The sequence below is a fragment of the Megascapheus bottae genome, chromosome 9 (genome assembly GCF_031878675.1).
Source record: "Megascapheus bottae isolate mThoBot1 chromosome 9, mThoBot2.hap1, whole genome shotgun sequence".
NCBI classification, from domain to species: domain Eukaryota; kingdom Metazoa; phylum Chordata; class Mammalia; order Rodentia; family Geomyidae; genus Megascapheus; species Megascapheus bottae.
This window is the reverse complement of record NC_143517.1, coordinates 53,810,362-53,820,843: the sequence shown is the minus strand read 5'-3', so window position 1 is coordinate 53,820,843 and position 10,482 is coordinate 53,810,362. Positions and strand designations below refer to the sequence as shown.

At 35.4% G+C, this 10,482-nt stretch overlaps 1 protein-coding gene across 2 annotated transcripts in view; it reads right to left on the bottom strand.

The window, feature by feature from the left end:
• Nucleotides 1-317: 317 nt before the first annotated feature.
• Mtbp (MDM2 binding protein) overlaps nt 318-10,482 on the bottom strand; it is a 52,350-nt gene continuing 42,185 nt past the window's right edge. The window contains exons 17-22 of one of the 2 annotated variants that reach the window (XM_090339328.1): nt 7,581-7,676; nt 4,135-4,416; nt 2,022-2,274; nt 1,320-1,433; nt 932-997; nt 318-407 (exon numbers count right to left, since the gene is read on the bottom strand). In XM_090339328.1, coding sequence (XP_090195454.1) covers nt 369-407; nt 932-997; nt 1,320-1,433; nt 2,022-2,274; nt 4,135-4,416; nt 7,581-7,676 — 850 coding nt within the window. In that variant the 3' untranslated portion in view covers nt 318-368. The remainder of the gene's footprint in view (nt 408-931; nt 998-1,319; nt 1,434-2,021; nt 2,275-4,134; nt 4,417-7,580; nt 7,677-10,482) is intronic. The other variant, XM_090339329.1, reaches the window with a different exon arrangement.

Genomic DNA, 10,482 nt, shown 5'->3' with positions numbered 1-10,482 from the left:
TGTAGAAGGTCCTATTTTGTGCCAATATTTGTAAAGTGGAAGCCAAGGGCAATGTCTTGCTCAAGACTCAGAGACAGAAACAGGCCAGACAATAAGAGACAGGGAAATCCAAGAAGTAAATACTCCGATTTATTGTAATAGTTAAATAACCAGAAATAAAAATTTTTAAAAACATATAAAAATAACTTTAAAAATTAAAATCTTAAGAAATGGTATAAAACAAATACACAATCAAAGATACATTAATAGAACATTATGGAAACAACATATACATATATATATGTGTGTGTGTATATATATATATATATCTTCAGAAATGTAGCAGTAAATTACTGACTTGTAACTGTCCTACAGGGAAGTGTTCTCCATCATTTCTTGCTAGTCTTTTCTAGTACCCATTCAATCACCTAAGGAGGAAAAAATACATAATAATCCTACATTTCTATTGAAAGTGCAAGTGGTAGAAAATACAAAAATTCAAAAGAGCACAGTGGAAAACTTAGAAAGTAATATATCCAAACCTTATATTTAACAACACTTCCTTTTGTAACTAAAAACACCTTTTACTGAACTTCCAATGCTTTCATATTGTGCTCATTAGACAAAATCAAAATTCTGTTCCATTTTCTTACCTTTCTTTGAAAATATGTTTTCAAAGAATCACTCCAAAGAAATTAAACACTGAAAAAAGCTAATCAAAATGATTCATTTTTCTAGTTCTTAGTTGTATATATTTTTTCTTACTATCAATTCAGCAGCTCTTTTGTTAACAAAAGAACCTATCAGGTAATATTAAATACTTTGTCTAGAATAGCATATATTTATCTTAAAGAGTTCCCAGGTCAGAGTTAAAAAAGTATCACTAATTCTTATTGCATCTCTGAAATAAAGCACTAATTTAATGGTGACTTATTTGAAATAATGTATTTACCTGTACAACATTGTTGTTCGCTGTTTTCTTCATTTCTTCAAATAGACCCCTTGAAGTTTTAAGATCCTAAACATTAACAAAATACAGCATTTTGAAATGTGTACATTAAATTGAATTCATTAGTTCACTTTTGTAATTAGCCTAAAATATCTTGTAAGTATCCATCTTGGCTTGTTGTTGGTGGTTCATATTAGTAACCCCATGTAGAGAGTAAGTCCAAATAAATCAGTGATATTTCTTCCTCAGTACTTCTATTTTCATTTTTTAAAAATATCTGCCAGTCAGTTACATGTTATGAATATAAAAAAATACTCATTGAAAGCTGTTTATATCAAATAGAAGCAGCATTCTCAGACAAACTGTGACGTTAGCACAAAACATGCTGTACCTTCAGGTAGACCTTAGAGATCTCAAAGAGGCGCTGACTGCATGCAGCGTAGCATTCGTGGGTCTGTGTGATACGGTGTTTCTTCAGGGTGTCAGTCACTACTTCTTTCAGGATCTTGGAGAGAATATAACCCATAACCAAGAATTCTTGGGGAAGGTTCAAATATTATTTATCTTTACAGCTCAATCGTAAATGAATTGTGTAATACACCATCACTTGGCTGGACTAAGGATAGGTAAACAAGGCCATTAAGCTACACAACTGAGAAGAAAAGACATCTGTGACATCCATGACACATATAGCCATAACATTAGCTTTTAGCAGAAAAAGACTAGAGAGTATCTATAAGGAATTAAAATTTAGTTCTGAATTGAAATACAAATGTGCGCTAACATATAATAGGAATATGTCCAAGTGTATTCATTTTTTATCATGGAAAATTTGAAACAGAAAGGAAAGAGAACATTTTATAACATCCCTTGAGGGATCATCCACCAACTGGCTTTAAGGATAATCAATTGGTGTCTAAGTTTGTTTCATTTATAACCACCCATATTCCCATCATCTTTCACTGGAGTATTTTCAAGAAAATTCTACACATTATTTCATTTCACTTGTAAAACTTTTCAACATACATTTTCAAACATTTAAGTAAGTGAATTGCCTCACATATAGCTCCAAAGAAGACAGGGAAGGACTTACCCGTGTATGCTTCTGTGATCTCGATTCCTTGCCTTGCTTTGATGTTTTGGACTCGTGTACACTTTTATGTCCTGAACGGGCCTTCGTGGAGACTTTGGAAGTGTCACAGGTAGGAAGTGGAAGCACTGGGGAAGTCGTTGGTAGTGATTTCTCCACCTGTGGCTTTCTAGATGTCACCACACGATGACCACAGGGATGACTACTGCCATGCATTTGAGAAAGAAGAGAATCTGTACTTTCAGATTTCATAAGTCTATACAGTGAAAGGAGGAAAAAATCAAATCAAGAACACGGGTTAAGCAAATCTAATAATGAAGTCTATTTTTTAAATCTGATGTGTTACAACTATTTCTACTCACATATAAATTCAGAAGTACATGAAATGTCTTGTTAATTTGCCTTAAATAAGCAATTAATCAACAAGCAGCATATTACAGTTGTCCTTTTAGTCCTTTTAAATGAGAAAGCTGAGTAGTAATACTGTAGCCTTGCCTCTTTACACCTACAATATATCATGTAAACGTAAATCAGCTATAGCACGGTAGGTGGCTAGGTAGTACTTTTACTGTTGTTGGTATTTCTGGTTATCTGGAAATAGATTCTAATGGACTGTGCTGTCCAGGCTGGCTTCTGCCTGCAATCTTCTGGGTCACAGCTCCCGAGTGGAGGATTAGGGGCACGAGCCACATGTGCCTGGCTAGGTATACCCTTTATACTTAATATTCACTTGTTACTTAAACCTGCACGCTTTACGAAAAGCAGCATCACACTGAATCTATGCAACTGACATGGGAATAACAGGTCACACAGCATGAGATCAAATGTAAGGAAAACTATGAAACTGGAATCAGTCTCTAAAACGTTGATTCTGTAAATAAAACTTTAAAAAATTTTCTTTTTGGTCTTATGGCTTTCTGCTGAAAGGTCACAGTGTGCTTTCTCTTCTGGAATATGTATGTTTTTCTTTTTTTTTTTTTTTGGCTAGTCCTGGGCTTGAGCTCAGGGCCTGAGCGCTGTCGTTGGACTTTCTCAAGGCTAGAGCTCTACCACTTGAGCCTCAGCACCATTTCTGGCTTTTTTCTATGTATGTGGTGCCGAGGAATCGAACCCGGGTCTTCATGCATGCTAGGCAAGCACTTTAACCACTAGGCCAAACTCACGACCCCATATGTATGTTTTTATTAGTTGTAGTACAGAAAGAAGAAATCCAGTTATAAAACACATTTGCTTTTCAATGTTACCATTTATAAAAAGAAAAAAGTACCAAAAGTTTACTTTATAAAGTGCTTTAATTTAGTTGTTCTATGTCAGGGAATCAGTATCCTAATACTATTACTTCTTCAAAAAATAAAAAAAATTTCCTCCCCAAAGCCTTATTAAACCTAGGCAGAATCTGAAGCTGGTTTCACATACCAAGACACTTAAATTTGGCACATGGTATGAAGACAGATAAATTCAGGGTTCATTTCATAAACATAAGCTTAAATGAAATATTAAGAAATGTTATTTTTCTATGGCAAATATCATGTAACCCTTTTACTAATTACAATAAAAAAATGCAAAAAAAAAAAGAAATGTTATTTTTCTAGCAAAAAAAAATACCTAGAAAATTTTTGGATAATGTCATTAAGTAGGCTTTAATATTATGTAAGGAATAAATGAATTTTAAATGGTGCCATGGAACCTTTGCTAAAGAGCCAAGGAACGATGAGAGGGGAAGCAAAGAAAGAAGGAAGTGGGGGAAGGAGGGAGGAAAGGAGAAAAGGGAGAGGAAAAGAAGGTGGGAAGGAGGGAGGAAGTGGCTCACCTGCTTCATTCTAGTGGCTTTGTTTCATTCAACTGCATGAGAGCGTTAGTATTCTGTGGCTTGAAAAACTTCGCAACAGACTGTGCTAACTGACGTATAAAGAAAGCTAAACCTGTGAGTTTTTGTTAATAACCCCCCACCAGTGATACTCACAATAAAAACTAGGGTCCTAGCATAAAATAATTAATATAAAATCTATGCAGAAAGTGACTTAAAAACATTAAAGACTAGTATGAAAACAAAAATCTCCTAAAAACTAAAATACTTTCTGTCAAGACACTATTTTTATGCACTTGGCATGATCACCTTTTGGGGGGACAAAGGCCATTCTGATCGTTAGATTTCCGTTTCAGTCGGGACACTTCTGATCTGAGGTCATGTTTGCGGAGTTCACTTTGTAGAGTTTCTCCATCAGGCACGCTTCCAGGCTCTGACAAGACGGCAGGGGACGGAAGGGGGCTCAGCACAGTGGGGATGGGGAAATTTTCTCTGGTGCATGTGGTTTGAGTTTCATAGCGAATGAGACGAGATTGAAGTTCAGAAAAACCTCCATCTCGCTCTAAAGCTTTTCGGCCATCCAAGCAATACCTAAAATGAGAGGAAGGGCATTCAAATCAAAGCATCCAGTAAAACAATGAGCGTCTTCCCTTTCAAAAGAAAATGACAAGCAATACAATACAATACAAATAGAATACAATACAAAGCTCTCAGTCTTCTTGTATATTTGTTGGAAGGTTGAAGAAATAACCTATTTCCCCTCCCCAATTCAGTATTTTTCAAGTCCACTAATATGACAGCATGGAAGATTGAAAACAGTCAAGTACAATCTCATTTCTCTTTGACTGTTTCTGGTTAATCCTTTGTCTTATTCTCAAAATAATATAGCTGCTGTTTGAATACTTTGTAAAATTGTGGCAACCTCTGACTTCTCAGCATGACTGATAAAAAATGTGAAATGCTGACTTTTTGTTACAAAGGGCAAGGTTATTTTGAACATGGAGATTAAATAGGTATAAAGGCATTTTATTCTGGCGCACCAAACAGCTCAGAAGACTTTTGAGTTTTTTTCACTGAAACTTACTCTTCACTTTATTACCAGACTGAAAGATTTTTCTTCAAGTCCTTTGGTCACCTGCTTATCTGGTTTCCAGCTAAATCTGTCTCAGGAAATCAAAGACCTATTAGCTCAGTGAGTGCTTTAGGACTCAAAAAAAAAAAATCCCATGTTGAAGTACAAAAAAATATACACAATAGGAAACCTGCAAAGAAGACACAAGACTTGTGACCACCTTAATGGTTTCACACATGTGATGAGAGCGCCAAAACAGGGAACACTTTCAAATTATACACATTTCTGTAATCTTTAACACTAGGCCATTAATAAAATCAAAATGATGGTACAGAAAAAAATATATCCCTGTTAATCAGACTTTTAGGTAGCAGAACAATGGAGTTCTCAGGCAAATCTGACTTAAGTACAAATAAAGGGCAAATTTTGAAAATACACAAAAGAGATATAGTTAAAATATGTATAGTTCAAATAAAAGATTTAGACAAATTCAAGGCTGCTTGGAAGTACCCTTAAACTGTCAATGATAAAGAAAAAACAGTAACTGCCCCCCAACAAAGGGTACTTTTATTAAATATTATAATGCAAAATGTGTCCCTGGATTGTCTTCCTTTTGCTCAATTTAAAATTCCTACCTGAACCACAAGGATTGAAATTAGCGTTTCATAGAGCACTTCCTTCAGAAGTGACTTACCATTGAATGTTATACTCCTGGCACTTACTCTGAAGTCTCTCATTCATAACTGTACTGTTGTTTCATATAAACAGATGTTTATTATCTGCAGCAATACACTGTTCTTTGTCATTGTGTAGCTATACCAATTTATTGTCTGTTACTGGTATACTCCTAGACTGTTTCTAGTTTCAAGCTACTATTTCAAAGAAAATTGCTATCAACATTCTTGACCAAGTCTTTTTATGGGATTTGCTTTCATTTCTCTTGGGAAAACACCAAAGAGGATGTGACTCTGATTAAGTGTATAAAATTAACTATCCTTTTCTGAAGCATAATCAGATACTTTTCTGAAGATGCCATTTTATACTCCCACCAACAATGTATAAGGGTTTTGTTCTACATATCTGCCAATATTTATCCATCTAATTTTAACCATTCTATGGCTGCAAAGAATTTCATCTTATGGATGTACTATAATTTCTTTAAGTCTCTAAAGATACTATTTCCAATGTTTCTCCTTTTAAACAAGACCCTTAATAACACTGCACGCCACTAATTATTTCATTAAAGCTGAGTTAATCAATCAGGTGTTCTGAATCTTCCCCTGGCAGGCTATACTAATTTATATTGTTGTGAGCTTTGTCTTTGTTTCTTCACCTTCAGTACCTACTGATTACAAAAGAAATTTAGTTTCTCATTTCTGTTAACATTTTCCAGTTTAATCCTGACTTTTAATCATGTTTTTGTTAACTACTGATGATAGAATTGTGTGTGTGTGGGGGGGGGTGCGCGCTCGCATGCGCGCAGGAGCCGATATCCAGGATTGACCTCAGGACATCGAAATTTCACTAGGTTTACATGACTGCTGCACTAACATTTGAATATAACCTCCCATCTAGCATTCTGCTGCTTAACAGGAGATGGAGGCTCTCTGACTTCTCTACCTGAGCTGGCTTCCAACCCCAATCCTTCAATTCTCAGACTCTTGAATAGTAAGGAGCATAGGCACAAGCCTGTAATCTGAAGCATAACCACTTTTCTGTTGTAACTACTAAAATACTCTTTTAGATTCTTCTTTAGCTTAGAAAGAGTAAAAGGGTAATCAGTTATTAAGTTTCTTATTAGCTCTTTAGTTTCTGTCATTTCTGTTTTCCTTGTCCTAGTCCCTTCCTTGAAATATTTCAATTCAGCTTATAAAAAGGAAATTAAATTTCTATAATAGCATAAAAATGAACAGTATGGTTTCAGGCATTTTTTTCTTTTTAACTACACCACATATAAACATCAATCTTTCTGCCATGTCAACAATGACATTCATGATTTCACCTTATTACATACAGTACAATATACTCATTATAAAACCACAGGTTATTTAAAAGTAATGATACTATTTCTTCTTCTCAAAATCCCTATTTCATTGGAGAATTAAGGCCTTTATTGTTTATTAAGAATAAAAAGTAAAAGTAATACTTTAGATTAGAAATGTGAAACATTTTGCAAAATGGACCACCAGGATTTTGAGAATTCATTGTAAAAGATAGTATCAGTAGTGTCCAGCTCTTGTTCTTCTGAAAATGGTACATGCACATGTGAACTAAGATCTGCGAGTACCTCTAAGCAAGAGAATTCTGAAAAGTCAATCAAAATTCTATAAAGATGAACACAATTAACATGTTTAAAATGGCTACACATTTCATCTAATAGCTGCTATGCAATTACAGTGTAATTAGTGACCAGGGAACATTAATGTGACCCAGAGTATAAATACATAGGAATAATGTCTGAACCAAAGTAACTTTGATTAAAATATCTAGTAACTAATCAGAGGAAGTCTAAATGCTATAAAGCTAATTATCATAACTTCTTCATCAAGAGTAATTTGTTTGTGGAAATACTGCTTTTGTGACAAACTCTTGTCTCGGCTCTGCTCACTTTATTCATATTGTATCTTGGCAACGTCAACCCCATCAGCAAAACACGAAGAGCAAAGGGGAAACAGGAACTTACTCAATTCCATGATAATGACAAATTGAGGCTTTTTCAAAAGGTAAGACCCGAAGTTTCTGAGGACTAAGTTCTGGTGTCAAAACAAATGCTTTTTCTCTGAAATTAAGGGGAAGAAGAAAAAGATTTATTTGTACTTAGGTTTATTTGGAGACCAAGAAAGTTATTAAGTATATGAGGAAACAAATCTAACTTCCTCTTGAAATGAGGATGCTACTGGAAATGATTCTGAGAATCAGATAAATTCAGAGTGAGAAATGATCTGTAATGGAAATTCAGGAAGCAGAGTTATTTAGAAAAGTTCTTAGATTTCTTGGTGAAGCAAACTGAAGTTTTATTTATTTAGTTAAATGCTTTTTTTTCCTCCTTTTTTAAAATTTGTCAGTTGTGGGGCTTGAATTCAGAGCCTGGGCACTGTCTCTGAGTATTTGTGCTCAAGGCTAGCACCCTACCACTTTTAGTCACAATGCCACTTTTAATTTTCTAATGGTTAATTGGAAGTAAGAGTCTCACAGACTTTCCTGCTCGGCTACCTTTGCCTATCTTCTAATCTCAGCCTCTTGAGTGGCTAGAATTACAGGTGAGAGCCGTTGATGACCATGGGTAGTTTAATGCTTTTTTTTTTTTTTTTTTGGCAGAATAAAGTTAACTTGAATCTTTGGTAACAGAAATATTTCTTTCCTACTATACCACATATGGGTCCCAGATTTTTCATTGCCTAAGACACGAGTCAGTTTGGTATCACTAACTGCTGACTTCTGTTCTTAAGAAGTAGGCTTCCGGGTCCAGAGCATGGCCTAGTCACAGTGTGCTCGCTGATGGGCTTGCCAAGCATACACAAAGCCCTGGGTTCAATTCCCTGGAACCACATACACAGAAAAAGCTGGAAGTGGCGCTGTGGCAGATGGCTAGCTCTGAACAAAGTGTCCCAGGCCCTGAGTTCAAGCCCCAGGACTGTCAAAAAAAAAAAAAGTGGGCTTTCAACCAGCAGCCGTGTAAAAACTGTTGGAACTAGTCCCATGTAAGACTATGCCAGATATTCATGAGGAGCCTCCCCACACCCAGACGTTCAGATGTTCATCAACATCGGGAGGAGGGAAACCACTTTAGTCAAGCTCAGCTCTCTCTGGATGACTCCTTCCACCTCTGAATTGAGACTCATATTATTTCTAACATAATGAACTATGGTCTTGAAACTCAAAACTCGTAAAATGGGAATGTGTACCGGTAGTTAGTCTTAACATAGATATCAGGCAGAAATACCACTAGTGTGAATTTTACAAGAGTTGAGAACCATATGAAAAAAGGCAAAAACTGAGATGAAGGCATGGTTCAAATATGATAGTGCCATCTGTGAGCAAAAACAACCAGGAAAGAACACAGGCCTAGTTCTAGCACTAGTATAATAGTGACACATACAGAACAAACCTCTCAGACTACAGTCATGATCCAAATAGTAGCTTACAAGCTGAGTAAACTAACCTAGTGAGAGTCACAAGACTCAAGCCTTAGCACCAAAAATGACACAAAACCAAACCTAGAAAACTAGACAACCAAGAATAAATTTATTACCACCTGGCTCCTACCTCACAGTATTAATAACAAAAACTGAGGTTCTGTCCCTGAAAAGTATATGCAGTCCAATGATAAGAATTTAAGTTAAATTAAAATTTATTGCAAAAACACAGATTTTATATACATAATAATGCATCCACTTAAAGTGTTGCAAAGGATCATTAGTAAATATCAGTGAGCTCACTATTTTGAAGATGACAGAAGTAGTTTGATCTCAGGATGGCTTGCTAAGCTGACACTTTTCCACTTGACCATGTTTCCCAGCTTTTTGTTGGTTATTTTGGAGATGGTATCTTCTTTGGCTCTTCTGCTAGGACTGGCTTTGATCTCATCTCCTTGAATAGCATGGATTATAGGCAAAAACAAGTGATGCCCAGGTACCATTTCGTTATTTTTCCTTACCAAGTTGTCTCTCATTTCTGATTTTAATCCGCATCACATTTCATATTTATTTTTACTTTTTAATTAATCAATTTTGCAACACAGGGAATTTATTTACAGCTTGTGCTTTCTAAAAGAGTTATGGGAAGTGTTTGCACTTCATGTAACTTACATAGGATTATACATGGATCCTTGCACAAGTAGATATTTAATGAGAACAGAAATTTCCCCCTTCAACTTTCATGTTAACAGAAGACATATTTGGTAAGACCGTACTTCTTCCCCAATATCACTGTCTAAATCAGCGACTCATAAACTACAGAGAGAATTCCTTATATCTCTTCTACACTGAATATATATTCTAGCCAAAGAGCACAACCTGGATAAATAAAGAATTCAGGCTTAGGCACAACCAATTATCTTTGCCAGGTGATGTCAATAATATGAAAAAATGATAATTCAATAACTAAGAAGAGGAGTATCTGTATGCTTCATTGTGTCTTAAATCCTATCAAAAGAGCTATCAACCTCCTATAAAAAAAGAAAATAACTCCAAAATTATACAGTTTTTATGCCATTAAGATCATTAAATTCAAGAATCAATGAGATCCTCATGCTTTCCAAGTTATCCCCTACTTCCCTCTGTAGAGAGCATACATCAACAATAGTGCTCCAGTCATATTTTTGAGATACAATGCTTTTTCTGTTGTTTGTTTTTTAAACCCTTTCTATGGAAGTAGAGCTGTGGTTCAAGGGGCAGGGCGGTAGCTTTGAGCTAAAGAGCCAGGGATAACACCCAGACCCAGAGTTCAAGTCCCACAACCACCAAAAAAAGAAAAAGACTTTCTGAAATTCACCTTTAAAACCAACATTTATCAGACTATAAAAGTGATCAAAATGTGCAATTCTTATGGTCTTTTTAGTGTTTTACAAAGTAATGGAGTAATGA